The following is a 22,305-nucleotide window of genomic DNA, read 5'->3' on the forward strand; positions in this document are numbered from 1 at the left end:
ACAATCTTGCACACAGAAGGTTTGAGTGCACTCACCTGTCTCCAGGAGGAACTGCAGAGCCCCACAGCCTTGGAGCTGAACCTCTTCACTGCTGGGGAACATCTTCATCGCCTCCACCACCAGGCCAAACACATCCTCCTCCTCCTCCAGCACCAGCAGAGGAATCATGTCTACACAACCGGGAATTAAACAAGCATAAAACATTTACAATTTCTCATGTGATACGTAGTGAAAATGTCTTAACAATTGCAGCAGAGTTTTTTTTTTCTTGGAATCATGTAAATATTTTCTTTAAAAATGCTCCTCGGAGACAGAAGCAGGAGGTCTTAATTATTGTCCTTGGCAGTGCAGCCAATGACACTGTCCTTTCACAGACAGATTGAGGCCATCTGCAGACCATGTGATGCATGTCTTAGTTTAACCTCTGGCCTCTGTGAGATAATTCTCATCACACAAAGCATGGTAAAATATAGCCCATTGCTCATTAGCTTAAAATTAAGCATAACCACACAGAGAGAGATGAAAAAGTAGCTTTAAAAAAAAGTTTTATAGTTTTATGGATGCTTGGGGGGAATCCACACATACCACATATGGAAAAATCCTGTGATATACACGTGGGGTGCAGTTTTTTAATGTTTAATTGACTAAGTTTTACTTTTTCCTCTTCTGAGCAATGCTCTGATGTGTTGTTAGCGTATCTCCTGTGTAGTTGTGTACCTGATCTGAGCAGGACAGCCAGCGCTCTCAGTCCAACCATGGTCACCTTGCAGTCTGTTCTGTACTGAGACAGTACCTTCAGGACCTGCCTGGAAAACACATCAGTAAAGGCAAATTAACCAGGGCTGTAGCCAAGATAAAGGGATTCAAGACTTGAGGCAGATAAATCATTTTACTATCTGCAAGCAAGCAAGGTCCTAACTTCAGCAAAATTAAACATTAATATACTGCATTTTTTTAAAATTGTTTTAAACTACATGCTGGTTTACAGACCTGCGTATAATTAACTTAAAAACATTTTCAATAAGCTCTTAATGTCTAAGCACACTTCTGTAAAAACTATTACTAATACTAGTACTAGAAATTGGGGAAATGTGGCTTAAATGAAGAACTGAAGCTTGGTGGAAACAGCTTGGTGGAAGTAAACACGCGATTTGGAGATGAAAATATTAGAAAATGCAAAGGAACTGAAAAGGTCACTTGAAAAAAAAAATACATTGCACGATCCTATATTATGACCAGAGAAGGTTACTTAAAATAAACAGGAAATGAAAATTGAAAACCTGAGGCTGAACCTGAACCATCCGAGAGCCAAAACACAATTTAAGGAAAAAGGGATGTAGAAAGGGTGAGATATCTTAAATTGATTCACACTTTGTTCAAGAGTTTCCAGTTCAGATGTGGATTGATGCTTTTACATCTGGACAAACATGTTGCCACTATTATAGTGTATCAGTGCCCATTATATATATTTACTACATGGCGACCTTCAGGGTGATCCTGCACGACCCTGTTGGGGTTTGCTTAATGTAACTGTAATAAGAAATGTTAGGTAACTCTCAAAACTGTTGAGGTTTTTATTGTTTTCACTTCTTTTTGGATCTATTACCTTGTACATCAGGCTGTGATTCTTCTAAAGTAAAAGGACTACAGAGTTTTCAGCCATGTTTGCAGCCCTGTGAGGATGTACAGTCCTCCTCTGAGCTAAATGCTAACATGCATGCCAACATGCTGACAATGACATTGCTAACGTGCTAATGTTTTGCAGGTGAAATGCTAACTATGTTTACCATCTTAATTTAATGTGTTACCATGTCATCATTTGGTAATTCAAGGACCAGTGCGTAGGATTTAGTGGCATCTAACGGTGAGTTCACAGACTGCAAACACCATGTCTCATTCTCTCTTTCCAGGCATGTAGCAGAACCTATGGTGGCTGGAAAAATGGCACAAAATGCGAAAGGCCTTATCTAGAGCCGGTGTTTGGTTGCTTCAGTTTGGTTACTTCTCTAGAAACATGGTGGCACCACAACATGCCATGAATGTCTGAGCTCAATCTCATTGTAATCCATCTATTAAGACTTTTTGTTAAAAATAAAAAGCATTAATGTCACCTCAATGTAAACCTCATGTTGGCACTAGAAGAAAATTCAAGGAATCACCAAAGCAAGTAGGAGGCGTCGTCTGGGAACAATGAGTCTGTACAACATTATGTTCTAATCTATTAAGTAGATGATATTTCTCATTGGAAAAGTGGAAATTTTGACCTGCTGATGACACTGGATGAAAAGCCAAAGGATCATCAAAATCAGCAGGATTCATCCTCTCTGGGCTATGAATGTCCTTTGCCCTGGTTGGGGGCAAAATGTGTATCACAACTTTTTCAAACTACTAGTACACAACAGAGGACTTCTCAAAGTCTGGACCAAGACCTGCATCCAAACAGCAAGTCAGTCTGAACTCAGCCCATACCTCGTGTCATAAATATAACACCTTACATGTGTAACATTTTCTATTTTGAAAGAAATTTTCTATCGATCAATACATTGTTAGTGATGTCGAATTAACGGTGTAGCTGCTGCACTAGCAGTAGCTGGGGATCATTCACAGCGATCCTATCCCAATATGAATGTGGTTTTAATGTGGCTTACTGTATTTCCATATTGTTGACAGCACTGTCATGGCAACATTAACTGATAGACAAGGTGCTGTGTGTTGTTGCTGCCATGTTTGTGCATTAATGTTACACAGGAGAGTTTGATTTTTAAATGTAGTTGTAAGAATATATTTGTCAGAAATAAATGGAATAACTGTCTGAGCCGTGTCTCCATCGGTTTCATGCTCACCCGAGCCCGTCAGGTGACATGAGTTAATTGCTTGTTGAATGTGTGTTGCTTAAAGTTTTAAGTTGATTAAATGTTATTTTGTTTTTGCCAATTGTTGTGGACATCTGACTTTGTCAAAATGAATAAGATGAATGAAAGATGTGGAGCGGAGGAATATGTATGTACTTACTGACCAAATTCATGGCTTGTTTAGAATATGAATGCTATGTAATCTGATCAGCTATGTTGGTGTGATACTATCATGTGACACAAGCCAAGAAAATTCACCCCTGCACAACTAGCAGCAGTGCATCACAGCTACAGTACAGCTCCCAATAAGTACGACTTTACTTACTGGTGCACTCCCAGTACCTCCCAGTCCTTGGCTGCCTGCAGAGGTCTGGTCAGCTGGTCCAGCGTACTGGGGCATATTTCAATCAGCTGACACAGCAATGACCAACCCACCTTTAGGAAGAAGATTACACCATCAGACTCTTTGGATAGAGGCCAAACAATCAACATAAAACTAAAGGAAAATGATCATTCCTAGAGAGATGACAGAACAGTTTCGATTGTGTGATTTTTTGATCCTTCAAATCAACCCGACTTTTTATGGCTACGGCCATACATGAGTGTCACACTTCGGCTTTCATTTTGTGCAATGCTGCAATCTCACCTCTGATAAGCTGAAGTATACAGTAGTCACAAGACGCCATAAACAAGCTAGGGCAGGCACAAGCATGTCAGCTGTGGATAAATTTTTAGCTACAGTACAACAGACAGACTACAGAGCAGAAACTGTCTCAGCAGGTGATGCTGTTGCACACAGTTCAAAACCTGTGTGTCTACTTCGAGATGGCACACTATTCTGTTTCCTGTCAGCACCTAAAAAAGGGATGCTGGGACATTTGTGAAGCTGTATTTACAGCCACCACATTTAGTTTGCTCTCTCCGTTTAGGCAGGCAAAGTTGGAGATTCGTTATGAAAGAAAAAACACACTGCTGAAGCGAAAAGTTTGTGAGGTACCTGCTGGACTCCTCTGCTGCTCATGTAGGATGACAGCACCACCATGAGGGGGACGTGGACATCTTTGTCTTCAAACAGATCAGCTGCTGCATCAAAGAGCAACAGATAAGAAGACATGATGTGACATGGTAGCTTTGCGTGACAGGACACAATCTTTCACTTTCATTTCTATTTTTAAATGCGTTTATCTAGTGCCAACAATGATTCATCAGTAAGAATCTAGCTGTCTTTTGTTCATTGGCAGCAATTGTTCAAAAACACATAAAATTATGAGCAATTGAGTTGATAAGTAAGAGATAAGGACACTGATAGAAGACATACTCAAATACAGCAACACCATAACATGAAAATAACTTACAGAGATTCATTCTGATAGCACACAATACAAAGAAAAAGTCCTAACAAGTTAGAAACCGGAACTGGGGAATATCTAACATTTCTGCTCGAAAAATTAAGTAACAATCAGTTATCGGTTTCTGGTCAGTGATCAATTATTTCAGTCCTAATGCAAGTCCCACATCCAAGTTTCAGTTCCATTAAAGTGCAATATTATCAAAAAAGGGTACTTGTGTATGCATTACAATTAGATGAACCATTTTGATATCACGCTGTTGGATTATGCCACCTACCAAAAAATTTATGCATTAATGCAGTTAGGCTAATGCTTAATGCATCCATGTCCCTATGTTTCTTATCTTTATCTGCAAACTGCAATTATTTGTTGACTGTAGAGCGATAAAAGTCATCATAAAAGTACCTCTGTATAAAAATGCCGTGGAAATATTACAAGTCCCAGAAATATACTTTAAGTCCTAAAACATAGATAAGGGACCCAAACTGACAAGCAAAATTTCATTAAAGCCAAACAAATCAGTATTTATGGAAAACCAAGTCTAAAGCAATAGTGGAAGTACAGTTAAACTGGTTTGTAGTTTATTTTAAGTATTTGTATTTTCTGCAACTATTTGCTTCTGCTCCATCAAATATAAGGAGCAAACGATAAAATTGTATGTCTTCTCCTTCAACAACTATAGTTACTGGTTACTTTTGAGCAAGACTGAGGTCTTAGTTATGTATGATCAGTTTATAAAATATGATGATCTGTCACTGATTATATTACTGTACTATACAGTATAAGGTCCACCAACTGCAACAATAAAATGATGTTCATTTGGGAATGCATCAGAAATAATAATCTGATATAGGGCTGGGCAATATACATTGTGATGTGAGAATTAATATCTTATTAGATTCGGATATTGTTATATTCTGATTTTAAAGGTTGCATTAAAGTAACATAATTTTCTTAATTTCTATTATTTGACATTACCCACTTAGTCATTATCCACAGCACTGATGATCCCTTATCAAAAGTCTCATTGAGTTAATATTTTGTGAAGGTAAAAATAGTCTCGTCTACTATATTGATGCAGTATTGATAAATATACTGAGATATTTTGTCAAATATCATGATATTTGATTTTATTCATGTGGCTCATGATATTACATTAACATTGGTCATTTTTGTGAATGAGTACTCTTTATATGCTGCATAAGTAGCTACATTTTTGCTAAGAATACTTTATAATCATATAATACTGTACTTTGAATGCAGGACTTGTAATGGAGTATGTTTACACTGTGGTATTACTAGTTACAGTATAGTTAAGCAAAGGATGTGAGTACTTCAAGCCACCACTCCTCTTAAGTCAAACAACATATCCAAAGGAGGCCATCCTGCCTGTTTATGAAGCATGATGCACATGCAGGAAGAATGTATTTCCTACCATTGTCGGTGTGCGCCAGGAAAAGTAGATCCTGGATGATTTGAATCAACGTGCCCAGTTGTCTGTCTTCTTGCGGGGTGCTCAGCCTCACCAGGAGTTTCTTCAATCTTTCCTCCAGTTCCTCTCTGTTAACCATGGTCTTTGAAATACTGTTTTCCTGCTGACGAGTTGTCGTGCATTTAGGTCAATCAGTACAGTACAGTCCCTCAGAACAAGAACCGACAGAGCGGCCACACTGCTGCACCATTGCTACAGCAGCATGGGAAGAAACAAGTAAAGTGCCACTGTGTCCTCTCATATCATTACATCACAATACTAAATATTAGCTATGTTACATCACCTTACATTAGCTACAGTACAGCTAAGTGGCTGTCACGACCATAGGGAAGCTGTCAGTGTTGTGGAGTTTCGGTTCCGACGTTGACATCACCGTCCTCGGCTAACTTTCCCCTGGCTCAGAAACATGTTCCTCTTTGTGGACTTGAGAGACTTTTTGTTGAATCCCCGTAAAAGCGCTCCTCTCTGACAGACAGGCGTGTTCCTCCTTCCTTTATAGTTACATCATATGACTCCGGCGAGAAAAACTTCCCGTTTGTTACAGAGGAAGCTGGAAATAAGACACCGCACACCAGCAGGATCGTATATAAGAGGGAATCCTCGATTTACGAAAATCTCGCGATATTTCTATAAGTTGTTTCTTCATTGCGCATCTTGTACAAATTAATTGTGTTTTTAAAATGCCAGTGCCGCGGTTAAAATTTTGTGTATGTTTATAGACAGAAAACATTTGGTTAAGTTTAGAGAAAATTAATGTTTTCTATTAAAATAAGGACTCTCGCGAGATCATACGCGGGTCTGAGGTTCCCTTCTAGAAACGACCCAGCAGCATTGGGGAAACGGACAATCAAATCATCTGCTACACAAACAGACTGCAGTTCACTCAAAACGGTCGGTAAAGTTTTTTTTAAACGTAGATTCAAATCGTTTTATCTCAAATTAAACTGAATTTGATTACACTTTTATGCGCTGTTGAGCGAAGCTGCCTCACAGCGCCCACCCCGGTGTCTAATGTCTCGACTGATTTGCCGATTGAGATAGACCTGGCACTGATTTGCGCCGTATTTAATTTAAAAAAGCTGTCATTTTAATGTTTATTTACGAATAGGCACCGATAGTTAGTCTGGAGAGAAATATCAAAACATTTTACAATTTCGTTGAACATAATTGTAAATTCGGCATGCATTACTTCATACAAAGCTTCCATTAATATACAAAATCTCAACTTTCTGTTTTGTACTGCGCGTCTAACAGTGTAACTACGGCATTTACACTGTCAGCATGGAGGGTCGTTTTGTCGTTACATTGCCACAGTTTCTCGTTCAGTATTAATATTAAAATCAGCATGTGTCCATTTTAGTAACTAACTCCGATTTAAATTGATGATAAGAATCAGTGAAAGATAGTGACTGAAAACGGTTATATTTACTGAATGTTTAAATATTTACATGGGGAAAATATCATTTTACATTTTATTTGCTATTGAATATTCCTGGAATAAAGGTCAGATGGAATTGTTAAAACATGGGAATTGCATACCTCAATTTTGGGGGTAAAAATGCAGCATGATAGATTAACTTATTTGCCTATGCCAAAATAACAACATAAAAATAAACATATCATCCAATCTAATTTTAAGAGGAGAATTGTGCCCTTGTGGTTTCGAAACAACTCATATGAAAATATGATGTGATAGTTTGCAACAACTGTACAGGCTTAACATCTGCTTCAGTTAATGCAAATATCTGCTGTTTGACAAGGCTGATAGGGTAAACACAGCAATTTGCTCTCTAATTATCACTGGAGGAACAGGTAAACTGTGTATTATAATGTAAATGGGCGTGTCCTTCCTTTCTTGCGGTCACGTCATGTGAGTTATAATTTGAGGGGCCATCTGACAAGCTTCCTGTTTGTTGAACAGGACACCAGCTGCAGCAGAGCTCCACAATAAGCTTTTCAGAGGTAGAGTTTCGGGGTTTTTGCATAAATAACTTATGTTCAGTTAAGACAAGTGGTTTTATTTGATGTGTTAGTTTACATTTCAGCTGATGCGTGTGAAATTTTATGTGCCAGTGTGTGTAAACGGTTCATTGACAAGCAACTCTGATAGGATCATGACGAACATGCTTGGGGACGAATTTGTGGGCAGATGCATGAATTTGAATAGTGGTTTGAGTTTGTGTGACCTACCAGAATAAACAGTAAACTGTAGATATGAATACGCTAAGATGAAGTATACAGTACGAACAGAAAGATATATAGTGCAGGTAGGTAAGTAGGCTATAAGTAACGGGCGACACAAAATAAACAGCTGGAGGTGTACTGTACACTAAAGATGATGTATGTGCAGCTTAAAAGTATACGTGTACAGCAGTATAATAGATTAAGTATGGACAATAGTTTTAATATACAGTATATGGGTATCTGAAAGTGTAGAGGACCGTAAAAACACGTCATAATGGAATTCAACCATTTAAGGTCTTTTCAGTCGATACCGAATTGATTAAATTGATTAAGAAGACAGTTCATATTTGATGTTTGTTTTAAAGTATTATGCAACGAGGATTCACTCAAATGTAAAGTTTTAAATGGATTTCGGCTCTGAGATCCAGAGAAAAGGTGAAATGTCACTATATCTGTTTTATCTCTTTGTGAAGCACTTTTCAAGCATTGTTAATAAAAGAGACATATATAAGTTATTATTATTATTATTATTATTATTATTATTATTATTATTATTGGAAAAAAGATCTACTTTTGTTAGTACGGTCAATCTGACTACGTAAATCATATAAAAGTAAATCAAAAGAAAAAGAAAAGTCAGGAATGAAATTGATCTGCCACATTATGCGATGAGAACACCAATAAAAAAAAGTTACAAAAAAAACGTGACAGTGACGTCACATAAACATGGCCGCGCACAGGGCAGAGTTGTTACACTCAGTGATGAACAATCGCAAGAAATCAGTTTGAGGACATTAAACTACCGTTTAGGGAAATTTCTCACATGACACGAGGCTTAAATCTGCTGTGCTGACGGAAACGTGCTCATAATCAACCACAGAGGCTCATCACGGGACGTTATCGTTAGCTAAATTTGCAAATAGCTATAAATTAACCTGGGGTACATCTCGGAGTACTGGCTTCTTCCTTGTTTTTCTTCTTTCAAGCTGGACTGCAAGCGACACAGGTTAGCAATTTCAGGTTATCTGGACGTCTGCTGTTGAAAAAAATACAGTATTATTATCTCTTTTTATTTGGGCCCACTTTTTCTTAACTCTGTTATCTTTTGAGGGAGTATCAACAAATGACTGCACCTTATTTGTTAAGGAGTAAGAACAACCCTGGGTGAACTTAACTCCTGGTCCCCCCTATGTCCAGCAGGCACAATGAATACAGCTTGAAGCGCATAAGCAACCTTATGGACAGCAGGAGACAGAAAGCAGTGGATGATGGAGAGCACAGTCTCATCAGGCCTCCATCAGAAGACACCACTGCTGGGGATCTCCTGGACCAAGATGCCTCCACACCAGGGTTCATCTATGTGCTGGCCTTTTTCTCTGCCCTGGGAGGGTTTCTCTTCGGGTACGATACGGGGGTGGTCTCCGGGGCTATGCTGCTCCTGAAGAAGGAGATGAGCCTGAACACTCTGTGGCAGGAGCTGCTGGTTTCCAGTACTGTTGGAGCTGCTGCGCTCTCTGCCCTCGGTGGAGGCTCCTTGAATGGGTGGTTGGGGCGCAGGATCTGCATCCTTTTGGCCAGTTTCATCTTCAGTGCTGGTGGCATCATCTTGAGTTTGGCCACGGACAAGGTGATGCTTCTTGTGGGCAGAATAACAGTTGGTCTGGGCATAGGTGAGTCTGTGTTTGAAAATTATGAATAAGGGTAGTTTTAATATATGTAAGAAAGTTTATTTGTACAGTGCATTTCAACAAAAAGGTAATTCAAAGACCTCACAACTGGAGTGATGTGATCCACATTTTTGGAATAAGTGAGGACACAAGCAGCAGTGTTCTGAATCAGCAGCAGCTGTCTGATGTAGTCTTAATCTACTCAGGTAAAGTCATGGGAAAGCATTTAGGGCTGCACGATATGTTTTTTTTTTTTAAAAAGGAAATCATATTGCGATTGTTTTGACAGGGTCAAAAGGGTTAAAAATGGTTGAATCCCTCATTCTAAGGTATCAAAGTGTTGTTTTTGTATCATTCAGCAATAATTTTGGAAATTTTAATATGTTAGCCCTAAGAGCACTGCCTCAGTCCCCTAGTTCAATTTTTTTATGGTTAGTCTAGAAATTCAGACCAATAGCCACATGTTTTCTTCTCAGCTCTATACATTAACACCCCCTGTCATTTTAACCTGTATGTATGTCACTAGCAGATACAAAGTCCCCTCCCCAGTTATCTCTTGCCTCACCTCACCCCACCTGACCTGCTTTTCCAGTACTGCTGTTGGCTTGTGTTTGCCTGAAGGATCCATAGGACTGTGGATCATGTAACACAACAGAGATAGCGCTTATTGTCGCAAGATTTTCTTAACCAAAAAATGGACATATGAAGTGTAAGATAATCCCAAAGGAACGTGTTGTGCCAGATTGCTTCAAAATTACAGTAAGATTAGAATAACAACAATAGAGCATCAACTAAGTAAACTATAAATATGAAATATAAGGTGTATGAGGGGAAAATGCAAAGAAACAGTGTCTAAGAAAAACAATAGAAGTAAGATAAGTTACATACAAAAGTAAGATAAACAGACAAAGTAGTAATGACAATTACATTGAATGTAATATTGGTGGTGATATTGAGAGGTAATAAAACATTTAGATTGCACCAGATAATGAATATAAAGATAGCATATGATGTTGAATGTAATTGTACATGATAATAATGAAAGTAATGGTGAAAGTGTAGGTAATGTTGCACAGTGTATTAAAACATGACTTTAAATGTAACAGAAAAATAATATTGCACATGATAATAATGAACATAATATAGCTCATGGTATTGAAAATATTGCAAATGATAGTGAACATAATACAGCCATTATACTAAAACGCAATATTGCACATGATTTTAAAAAAGTATATTCAACTTAGTAGAAAAACACTATTGCATATGATAATGAAATGTGTGTGGGTATTTTTTTCTGTGTACATCCAAATGAAACCATTTTTTCCCATCAGGCATTGCCTCTATGACAGTTCCTGTATACATCGCAGAAATTTCTCCCCCTCACCAGAGAGGTCAACTCGTCACTATCAACTCCCTCTTCATCACTGGTGGCCAGTTCATTGCCAGTGTGATCGATGGAGCTTTCAGCTACCTGCGCCATGACGGCTGGAGGCAAGTGTTGTTTCTACACGACACCATCTGCTCTGTCAGTAACTTTCCACGACAGAGGTTGTCTTTGCTTTACCCTTCCTCTTTCTCTGTTGCCCCTGAGGGGAAACCGACAGAGGATGTCGCTCAGTCACTCATTAAACAGTTTGCAGAATTTAGATGTGAAAGTTCTTTGCTTTACATTTATGATGTCTCCCAGTTCAGAGGTGCTTTACCTGCAATGCTCACCGACATAATGTCTACACAGTACATAGTGCAAACAGCATGCTAGCAGCTTCAGTCCTTCAGTTTACATACGATGCACACACATCAAGGCACAGTATTGAATGTTGATCACCTGAGTTAATCCAACACAGATTCACTGACTGACTTAACTTTTTGCACATGTTTCCCGGCCACGTTATTTTTCTCTCAAGGGGATTTTTTAACTGAATATAAAACAGCCTGAATTTAATACTGGTGCCTCCATGACCTACATAAGTTAATGAGACCATTAGCGAGAAGATTGGCTGTTTGTAGATAGTTATTGAACGGCTGCCACTAGGTTGGATTCTTCTTGAAATCAGATTAGATAAACCTGATTTACATTAAAGCAAAGTTACAGTGAGTAGTACATTAAAAAGTAACAGGAGGAGATTTTTCTTTCAATAATTTTATTTTTAATGTTATATTTAGCTAAAAAGTTGACTGACATAAGCAGCACACTTAAACCGTATACGTTGAGACAGTATTATAACACTGAAGGATGTCTACAACAGTTAGTTGAAGAAGCAGATTATAAACCCAAATGGGGAACAATGACTGAAGACGACTCAGACAGAAATAAGACCAGAGGAGTAAAATTAGGTGCATACGCTGTGAGCTGTTATGCAACTGGTGTTTACAGCTGCATTGATTAAAACAGGAGTGTTGCACATGAGACAAAAATGTGTCTCAAAGTCCTCCTCTGTAGACAAGCCTTGAGACTTGCTCTCAGATGTATCACTATTAACAAGTAGTGACAAAAACAGCAGTACAGATATGCCAAAGAATTGTTTGAGCTAAAATTAGTGTCACATGGGAGGACAGTTTGTTTGTCTACCAGAAAGTTTCTTTTCAAACTATGAGATATCCCGGTCACAAACTCTTTAAACCCCTCCACAAAACTAGTATTGGCTGATGTATCATTATGACACTTTTTAAACTTCTAATGTCCTCCTAGTGTTTTAGGGGTGATTGTGATAGCTGACGTACCCAGGCAAAGCAAACAAAGCATCACGAGACAGCATCAACAGAGCTTTGAAAAGGCAATACTGAATCTAAAAAAAGCCAAATGGATTAGAGTCTAAAATACTGGCTCAGATTTCAATCCTGTGGATCAGTTCTGAACATCAGACACTTGTGTGTCTCTAAGGGCTGCCCCCTGAAAGTCAATGGGTTGAATGCAGCAGAATGGGATTTTTTTCTGCCTTCACACCTTCTTGTTCTTTCCATCCTGTAGATACATGCTGGGTTTGTCCGTTGTCCCAGCTGTGCTGCAGTTCATCGGCTTCTTCTTCCTGCCAGAGAGTCCCCGCTGGCTTCTTCAAAAGGGCCGGAGCCAAGAGGCCCGTCAAGTTCTCAGCCGGATCAGAGGAGCCCGGAGCGTTGACATAGAGTACGATGCCATCAGAAGCAGCATAGAAGAAGAGGAGAAAGAGATGGGAGGAGGTGAAAGATTTCTGTCAAAAACATGGAAAAGAAATGTGGCTAAATGAGTTGAAATTGTAATATTTTTGGTTGGTTTGGTTGTTATAGGAGGCCTTGTCATTTTGCGGATACTTCGGCACAGTCCCACTCGCAGGGCTCTCATCGTTGGCTGCGGCATGCAGATGTTTCAGCAGCTATCTGGAATAAACACCGTCATGTAGGTTATCTATTTATCTTGTTATAGCTGTGGCATAATTATCTCCCCACAGCTTGATGACATCGCCCACCATTGTAAAAGCTCAAGTGTTAAATCCTGATTGATTTTCAGTCAATGTCTTCTACCTCATCAAGGTACTACAGTGCAACCATTCTACAGATGGCTGGGGTGCGGGATGATAAACAGGCGATCTGGATGGCTGCTGCGACTTCTGCTACCAACTTTGTGTTCACGTTGGTTGGAGTCTGGCTCGTGGAGAGAGTGGGCCGCAGGAAGCTGACCCTGGGCAGTCTTTTAGGTTTGTCATTTGCAGAATTCTGCAGTGATTACTTGATTGATATTTGATTGACTGAACGAACTGACTGACTTCTGACAGCCTCACAAGGCCAGTCACGATAACTTCCTTTGATGGACAATACATTGTCCCAGAAATAAAGGGGATAAACAACATTATTATCATTTAAAGACCATTTTATGCCACTGGTATAATGCTAATATAATAATATAGTAAGGCAAGTATACCCTTTCAAAGAGGAATGAGTTTCTAATCCCAAAGAATATGTATTGTAAATCAGTAAAGCACAAGGAATCCCACACATACACCCAAAACAATAAATAAAATGTTCTCTCAGGGGCTGTTACCAAATAATTCCCTTAGATAAAGGAGGTACTTTTCTGTTACCATTGTTTTAAAGAAAGTTTGGGGAAGGCCTAAGCCTCACAAATCATGGGAAATTTTACATCGTCATTAAATCTTTTCAAGACAATTGATGTAATTTTTTAACCCACACATTAGTTAATTAAACTACAATTAGCATTCAATTCTATAACAAAATAGCATAATTCTAAAACACAGTAATTCTTGCATGCAGTAATTCAATATTTTATTAAGACAGTAATGTTTCTACTATAGTTCTGTGTCATGTTACCATGGAATTTAGTTATTGATCTTATTCATATCAACATAAAATATATAGACAAAGAAGGTCTGTGGGATACAATGTTAGATGTGATAGGATAAATATATTCATGATTTATGCAGACAACATTTTTTTTCTTGTTTTGATTGTTTATTTTCTCTCATGCAGGTACGGGTCTGAGTCTGACTTTGTTAGCAGTCGGGTTCTTGCTATCTGCCCAGTATTCTCCGCCCGTCACCCTCCACCCAGTGGACTCTCAAAACACAACCTGCAGAGTATATGGGTGAGAAAATATATAAAAGCTATGATACAGCCATTTTAATCCTTACCACTCGGGCTGGGTATTGGTATTTCTCCTTTAACGTGTCCACTGAAATGACCCAATACAAAGCGGTATTGAAATTTCAGCAGTCAGATGAACGATTCTTTTTGTAACCTCATCTAGAAAAAGAAAAATACTATTTGTATAGTTTTGCTCACAGCCAATCACTGTAAGTGTTCTTCAGTTTAATGCAACGTGTGGTTGGCCCACTACCACAGCAACTACAGCTCATACGGTCTGTGGTGTCCATCCAAACAATTTATCCAATGAGTCCCATTTCTATTATACAAATAATGGAATATCCAAAGGGCTTTTCAACTTAACCATATGATCAAAATGCATAAATGGCACTTAATTTTTTTTATGTTGATTGCTGCTATGACTTGTGTGATTCACATATTTCCAATTATTCCAGAGTGTTGGCAAAAGAAGTCCAAAAGTTAAACTTTTTGAAAAAAGATAGACGTAATATTTTTATTTAACTAAAGATTCGGCTTCAATCCACATTTGTTGGTGTTTGGCCTTTCAAAAACATTTCCAGTCCTGTCAAAACTGTTTTTTGTCCTGCTTTGGGAACATCTAGCAGCAGTATAACAGCGATATAAATTACATTTATGTTGATGAAACTGGGGAGTTTTATTCATTAAAGACAACCGATTCAAAAAAAATAAAAAATAAGACTAACTTATTTAATTTGGGGAATCACTTTATTCAAATGGAGGATTTTGTTTGAGGATTTTTTTTTTTATGGCAATGACATAAAACATGTTGAGACACATTCAAAGCTTCTTCCTGTGCCCATGGACATTGTTCTCAACTTTCACTATCTTTGTTACCAAAAGCTTGATTATCACTGCTGGTATGTGTGTCTGTTGCTCAGTAGGTGGTGTGACAGCCCTGTGCAGACGTGGATGTATTAGTATTGGAGAGGTTTTACATTCAGCTCTGTCCTGCAGGTCCTGTGAATTCTGCATGTTGGATCCAAATTGTGGATTTTGTTATCGTGAAAACGGCACCAGCGTGTACGACACCTCCTGCGTTCCTGTCAATCCAGCGTCCACAGATCACGCCGCCTGGGGGAGGTCAGACTCTGAGAGATAGTTGAGATAAATACATGAGTGTCACAGTACAAACTCCCAGCACCCAGCTGCCCTGTGGCTGTCATTACAGCATCATCATCACATGTTTTCCTCTTTAAAGTCTACCTACAGTAAAGGCACTTGCAATCTACACTGTATTTACGTTGTTTTGCATATGAAATAACATCAAAAATATCAGTTGTTAAAAGCCCTAACAAACACTCCCTTTCAGGATTCTTAAAGCTGAAGCTAAAGGAGTAACATTTTCTTTATAATTTGAAAAGAGGATGCTGCTGTATTTTCAAATTACAGCTTTGCATTTTTCACTTAGTTTTTAATTTTATTTCATTTTTAATTGTTGTTTTCAATTCAGTTTAGATTAGTTTTAGTTTTTTAACTGAAAAATATCCTGCTTCCATTACATTTTTTTTTTCATAAGTGTTAACCTTTTTTGGGCGATCTTTGTTTATGCATATATTCTATATTCTGTCTATTATATTCTCTGTAAAGAATATCAGCAAATATATCAATATTGGATTTTTTTTGTTTCTGGCCCCAAAGATCCAGTTTCAGTCAGGCCCTAGCAGCAGTGCCTCCACGTGCTCGTGGTTTTGTAATCAAATAAACAGTTAACTAGAAAAAGGCTAAAACTAAAGACATTTCCTGTATATTTTTATTTCATTGTAGTTAGCTTTGAAAGTACACAATATCATTTCACTTGCTACAAACCAGTATTGTCAACATTTAACTGAAATAGGTCAGTGGGCAAAATCTCTTCACAAACGTTCGTTTAGATTTCTTGCAATATTTCTCCCATCCAGGTGTTCCAACCAGACAGAGGCGTCCGACAGCCCAATCTGGGCCTACAACTACTGTCCGACATCCTACTCCTGGATCGTCCTGATGGGTCTCATTCTCTACCTTGCATTCTTTGCTCCAGGTGTGAAACCACTTTCTCAGTGTCTTTCGAATATTTCAAATCTAACAGTCCCAATAGGAATCAAGGAAGTTATTTTTATTGTATTATGAATAAGGATGGGTGAAGGGAATTAATAAATCAATTCTTAGATGCATTGCAATTCCCTCTAATCTTCAAAGATTATGTCTCAATGCAGAAAAGTCAATAATCAAACATTTCAAACCCAATTCTTGACATTATGATCGCCTGTAAGGCTGGCTCCACTCGGTGAGTCTTTCACTTAACTTAGTTGATCAAAGCTGCAGTTCAGTTGCACAGTGTAAAGCCCTCTGCAACACACTTGAAACATGTTTGAAACTCAGCAGCAACAGTTCCAAAACTCTCAACTTTGTGAAACAGGTTTCAGATGACGTGTCAGATGAGGACATCAAACCTTCCACATTCCAAACATTTCAACTGATTTTAACTTGATTGATTTCAATTATCCTTCCAGACAAAACAAAACCAGCAAACAAGTGTGTGAGGCGAAGTTTGTTTGTATTGCAGTTTAGCAGGTGACTAATGTTACTGCTAGCTGAGTTCTAGTTATGCTTTAATGAGAATAACAGCGATTACCTAAAATAGAAATATATATTAAGCTTTCATACAAATGTCAGAAGGTGGAAACAGAGCTATGTATTTAATTATTCTCTTCCAATCAAAGGGCAATTTCAGTGAATCCAAGTTGAATTGAATCATGAGGTGTTTAGAGATTCCCACCCCTAATTATGACATGAACCATCACTGATTGTTCTGTACTAGTTTCCAGATATCAAAAAAGATTATATCGGCTTTCTACAAATCATATTTATGCAATTACAGTTACAACTCAGAAAACCACAAAGGGGATGTTTGTCTATATTGTAGCAAGCAAGCAAAACTTTACTTATTTAGCACATTTCATGTCAGATAGATGCATAACGTGCTGCAAAGTGAGTCACAAAGACAGATGCATAAAAAATACTGGAGTTAAAACCAGTTAAGATATGATAGACTCAGTGCATATTGTCATTAAGGAATGTCTCTGTCTGGTAGGTATGGGCCCCATGCCTTGGACAGTAAACTCAGAGATCTACCCACTGTGGGCCCGCAGCACTGGCAACGCCTGTTCAGCCGGCGTCAACTGGATCTTCAACGTCCTCGTGTCTCTGACCTTCCTTCACGTCGCTGAGTTTCTGACCTATTACGGTAAGAGTCTATCAGGACGTCGGGTGAAGGTAAATATATAGCCACATCATGAACTGATTTTACATGTGAGGGAGGCCTTTTATTAGAGAAACATGTTGCCCGTGATCATTGACTTGTGCTAGGACACATGCTTTTTCAATTGTTTTAACACATGATCATGTCAAGTTTTTTCCCCAGTTCTGTTTTCTGATATATCTCTGTTTTTTTAATTGAAGATGTGAAAATGTGTTGACAGTGAAAGCATTTCCAGTAGCCTCAGAGGGAGTCTTTTGCTTTAGTCTGATCCAAAAATCTTGTTTTCTCACTCCTTATATAACCAGGCGTGGTCACTATAAACACCATCTTGTTTATAGCAACAGGACAGTGGTGAAGGAGATGACATGATCTTAAACTGATTTTTGTTTACAAGCAGCGTGAAACTTAATCAAACCATATAGTCACTGCTTAATTTATAAATCAGGAGGTCCCAGAACACAGAGAAGGTGCTGTTCTGGTGGTTCACGGGGAGAGGAAAAAGTCACGCAGTGAATCAAAAACCCACAGTGCCTTTGGACATTTTTAACTAGGTGATAACTGTAAAAGCTGGGGTAGGCAGTTTATTTTTAGCATCAGTGGGCAAAAGTTCCATGATAACCTTTAAGTATTATGTAATTCAAGAGGTCTTAAAGAAAACTCTTATTCTCAACTTTTAGAAAACTCTAGTAACAGGAGACTTTGGCCAATCAACAGATCATTGGTTGTTGAGTCTCATTCCCAAACCAAAGTGTTTGCTCGGAAGTCAGACTGCGAGTTCTATTTATAACCACGAAAAGCGTTAAAGACGCCAAAACTCCAGCAGTACTTGTAGCGCATAGAACAGCTTTATTGTCAGACCAACGTGTTTTGGCTTGTGGCCCTCATCTGGGACACACACACATTGCAAACGCTTAAATAGGAAAGGTATGAAGCAGAAAAAATGTAAAAGACAACTAATTATATATACCCACTCACATATGTGTGTTTAGGAAGCACATTGTGTGCCATTTTAATTTCAACCTCAATTGTTTATAATTTGCAGGGTTATTCTTAGGAGCACAGTGCAACATATTTCAGATATACTGTGTAAAATATAAATATATACAGAAATTGAGATTTACTAACGACTGTTTCATTTTTATTTTTATTTTGTCACATGCACACAAGCATACACAAAGCACAGAAGCCCTGAGGGCAAATGAGAAAAAAATTCTGAAAATTAATTTTTCATTTTCATTTAAATTTTTTGTCAGGAGTATTTTGTTGTTGTAATGCCAATTTCAGCCACAAGAGGCTGAAGTCCACCACCACCCAATGTTCTAAACAGGATCAAAGGCATTTGAGCTTTAATTAATGTAGCTGGAAGTGTATTTTAATCGTCGTTGAATGCTTTTGGTCCTAGAAATTTTTTTTACCTGCCAAAAAGTTTTGTTCACGTGTTTTCACAGTTGGAAAAAAAATATGAACTGAGAAACTGTTAATCAGACTGAAAAAATGGATCCCCAGATTTCATTTTTATCACGTGTCCCTCAGGGCTTCCATACAAAAGGCAGCCATGGCTCAGAACTTCACAGTGTACGTGTGTGTCTGTCTTTCAGGGGCGTTCTTCATGTACACGGGTCTGGTGGTGTTGGGTCTTGTCTTCGTCCAGGGCTGCCTCCCGGAGACCCAGGGCCTGCAGCTGGAGGAAATCGAGAACCTGTTCGGCGGTCAGCTCTGCTCCTGTGGAGCCTCCTCACCTAATGACAATCGCAACGTCCATTATATTCGGGTAAAAGGCAGCAATCACCTCCTCTCTGACAGCGATGCCTCTGATGTAGAGTAGACTGTGACGGTGTTTTCTCTCCACTCTGTCCTTTGGTTTGTTGATGTCGGGAGGAAAGGTAATCATTTTGCCCTCTGGTGGCTGTGACCAAACATAAGCAAAAATATGTTTGAGCTCTCCAGTGATTGGCTGTAACTGGTACTTTCCCCTCGTCGGCCACCTCTGTTTGTCCCACCTGGGAGTTGGTCTGCTTTTCTTTTTTCTCTTTTGTGCATTCTTCCTACATCATTTCCTCTGTCATCACAAAAGAGAACACAGAAGCAAGACTTTCCAGGATTATGGTGAGCAGGATTCATTAGAACAGTGTTGCAGGGATATTTAATATCCCAGGAAAGAAAACAATAATGTTGCAATTTTTTAAACTGAAACAGATGATGGTACTACAACAAAGTCTTTGTTTAACAACCCATATTTTAAGGACATTCAAGATGAACTTTGGGGAATGATTTTTATTTAGCCAGTAGCCTTTTTTTTCCCAGTGAGTTCAGAAACCAAGTGATCTGGTTGCTGACTCACAATATCTTCTGCCTTTCTATAATGTCAAGACAATTTTATTTCCAGATAGTCTAAAGAAGTCTTTTCAGTCTGAATGAACTCTGATATACCAGCAAGATTGTGTTTGCCAGCCTTAATGATCTGTCGTTTATAAGATGTAAGATCCACAGTGTGGAGCAGAGATCATTTCAAAGACTCATTCATTTATTTGGCTTATTTAAACATTTGCATATTTGCACATTCCTTAGAACTTTTTCAAAACACATTCCTGTTAAAAACCACTAACATGGGTTCGATCTTTTAATCTGTGGTGGTGTGACACAAAACAGTTGATTGTAGTTTGCTGCTATTGTGCGCACAGTGGGAGAGGTTGCACTTTAAAAAAAATAACAATTAAAAAAATAAAGATATTTTGTGTAAGATTGCTCACACGAGTTGCTCAAATTTTCAATTTTCTAGCAAGGTTCGGAATTCAGCCCAGCACAATATGGAGCGATCAGGTCAGACAGTGCCATAGCCTATATCACTGTAAGTACAGCATTAAGGTGCTAAGTGCACTTTTAACTACTTTGCCATGCTACAACAGTGCTATATACAATATGTTGCTTTTTAATGTTCAATTTTATGTCCTTGTTTTTGCAGCTCAAATAACTGTGACCAAGTAGCCCTGAACAACTTTATACAGACTGTCCTGTTTGCAGCGGCACACTTTGATATTTGCCAGTTTGTGCGTCCAAAGTAAAAACTGTTCAAGATTTCTCTGTAAAAGATTTCTGATGCAGAAACTGCCATTTCTGTGCAGCTGATAAGTGTTCCTTTTAAACGTTTCTTTTAAGAATAATCTTCAGTTTGTTTCCATTAATGAATGAACGAATGTCTAAACTGATTAGTTTTCTGACAAGTGATGTATGTGAAAATTGCACAAAGCATGTCTTGTTTATGAGAACAAAAGACGTTCAATATTTATAACTACATCTTTAATGGTTGCAGAGCTGTTATACTTTCATGTAATGTCATATTTGTTGTGAACAATAATGAGCAATATGATAGCAGACAGTGATATCATCCTGACACTACTCATGTAGATGTTATTGATTACCAGCCTGTGTGAGAAATATAAAGAAAGTATTGCACTTTGCAGTGGAAAATGTTCAGATTTTCTAAATACAGGCACTACCAGTTCCTACAACAGACATAATGTATCCTCAGGTGGACAGGTATGATGCGTGTACTGAAAAGGAACAGCAGTTTATTGGTCATAGATCCGTTTAACTTAATGCCAGATGAGATATATTCGTTTTGGTACTATGTCATGTACATTTTATATATGAAATGCTAAGAGTGTGTACAGTTACATTCCTCTCATGTTCTGTTGATCAATACAAACTTTGGGAAATAAACATGTACGCAATGAAGCAGTTTATAGCTGTCAGTAATTATTATGCAAAACTTAAAGGTTTCATTTAATGCTGCGTTTTCATTTAGTTTGTCAGAAGATGTGTTGTATGCTAGTGTGTGAACTGATTCAAAAAGGACATTTCAGAGTACTATAAGGACAAAAAACAATTAAAAAGGCAATCTAGCAGGGTGTAAAGAGTCAGTTCATCCAAATTACAAAAAACATTAGTGCTGATTTTATGATCAGTTTGTTTGCAATTAATCTTTTGTGATTTCATCTCTTAAATGTCATAAAGTAAGTGCTTATTTTATTCAACAAATAATGAGATTTTCAGTCTACTGTGTTTAACAATTATTTTCAGCTGTAATAAAAACCAAATGTCCCCTCCTACCTTTAGTGTGTTTCCCATGCAGATAGTTTTTAGTTTGGAAACATCCATTTCTGAGACCCATCCAAATGCGACATGGTTAACTATTTATTTTTAGTGCTCACAGAGTTGAAAACTTACATTTAAATGTACTTTTCCAGCATCAGCGTCTCTGTTACTCATGATATTCCACAAACCTTTCTTGTGAATACTTTTCATCAGGACTGCATTCTGGAGAACTTTCCCCTCGGAAACCTGCTGACAAAAAATAACTTCATTGCGCCACACATTCAATTTTCGTCATCTCCTTTCTACTGGGTGGAGGCAGACACAACATCACTGTACTTGGGAGAATAAAACCAAAACCATCTGTGGCTAGATACCACTAGAGTTTGATGATATTTAAATATAATTAAGGTGAAACAACCCTGTAAATATTTCTTAAATGGTTCAAGCCAGTTTGACTAACCATTGTGTCACCTGTGTCTTCAAATAAAGCTTTAGCTGTTGAGAGTCTGATTTGGAATAGAAATATAACAGATCTAAGCACATACAGTATGTTATCAAATAACAAGCTGTAAGTAAGCTGTGATGGTATTTCTGACCTTGATCCACACAGTGCAGGCTCACAGTGAATGGGAGAAAAACTTTGTAATAGTTAAACTAATTTGTATAAACAGATTAAACTTTCTTTCTAAAAATGAGTCAGATTTTCAGTGTCTGTGGAGCAGCCAGCATGCAGAATTTGGCTCGGTTTCACTATAATATGCACTGACATGTATCTAGTCATTAGTGAGCCTGCAGTTTGCCATGCTGG

General features: G+C 38.2%; 2 protein-coding genes across 3 annotated transcripts in view; one reads left to right on the forward strand and one right to left on the reverse strand.

Moving 5' to 3' along the window:
* Nucleotides 1-6,243, reverse strand: part of lrrk2 (leucine-rich repeat kinase 2) — a 41,110-nt gene extending 34,867 nt beyond the window's left edge. Inside the window, exons 1-5 of the mRNA XM_084734759.1 lie at nucleotides 5,637-6,243; nucleotides 3,850-3,935; nucleotides 3,178-3,287; nucleotides 718-806; nucleotides 36-170 (exon numbers count right to left, since the gene is read on the reverse strand). Coding sequence (XP_084590885.1) covers nucleotides 36-170; nucleotides 718-806; nucleotides 3,178-3,287; nucleotides 3,850-3,935; nucleotides 5,637-5,772 — 556 coding nt within the window. The 5' untranslated portion in view covers nucleotides 5,773-6,243. The remainder of the gene's footprint in view (nucleotides 1-35; nucleotides 171-717; nucleotides 807-3,177; nucleotides 3,288-3,849; nucleotides 3,936-5,636) is intronic.
* A 2,758-nt stretch (nucleotides 6,244-9,001) lies between these two features.
* Nucleotides 9,002-21,137, forward strand: LOC146316516 (proton myo-inositol cotransporter-like). 2 transcript variants are annotated; one of them, XM_084734454.1, is made up of 12 exons: nucleotides 9,006-9,547; nucleotides 10,879-11,038; nucleotides 12,516-12,724; nucleotides 12,812-12,920; nucleotides 13,055-13,218; nucleotides 14,009-14,123; nucleotides 15,119-15,244; nucleotides 16,063-16,181; nucleotides 17,235-17,387; nucleotides 19,001-19,173; nucleotides 20,182-20,250; nucleotides 20,365-21,137. In XM_084734454.1, exons 1-12 carry the CDS (start codon nucleotides 9,067-9,069, stop codon nucleotides 20,371-20,373), a joined length of 1,887 nt encoding a protein of 628 aa, XP_084590580.1. In that variant the 5' UTR covers nucleotides 9,006-9,066; the 3' UTR covers nucleotides 20,374-21,137. The 2 variants fall into 2 exon arrangements, with proteins under 2 accessions (XP_084590579.1, XP_084590580.1); XM_084734453.1 differs by having other exon boundaries at nucleotides 9,002-9,547; nucleotides 20,182-21,137.
* Nucleotides 21,138-22,305: the final 1,168 nt, after the last annotated feature.

Source organism: Lutjanus erythropterus, chromosome 13 (genome assembly GCF_056507025.1).
Source record: "Lutjanus erythropterus isolate fLutEry1 chromosome 13, fLutEry1.hap2, whole genome shotgun sequence".
Taxonomy (NCBI): Eukaryota; Metazoa; Chordata; class Actinopteri; order Lutjaniformes; family Lutjanidae; genus Lutjanus; species Lutjanus erythropterus.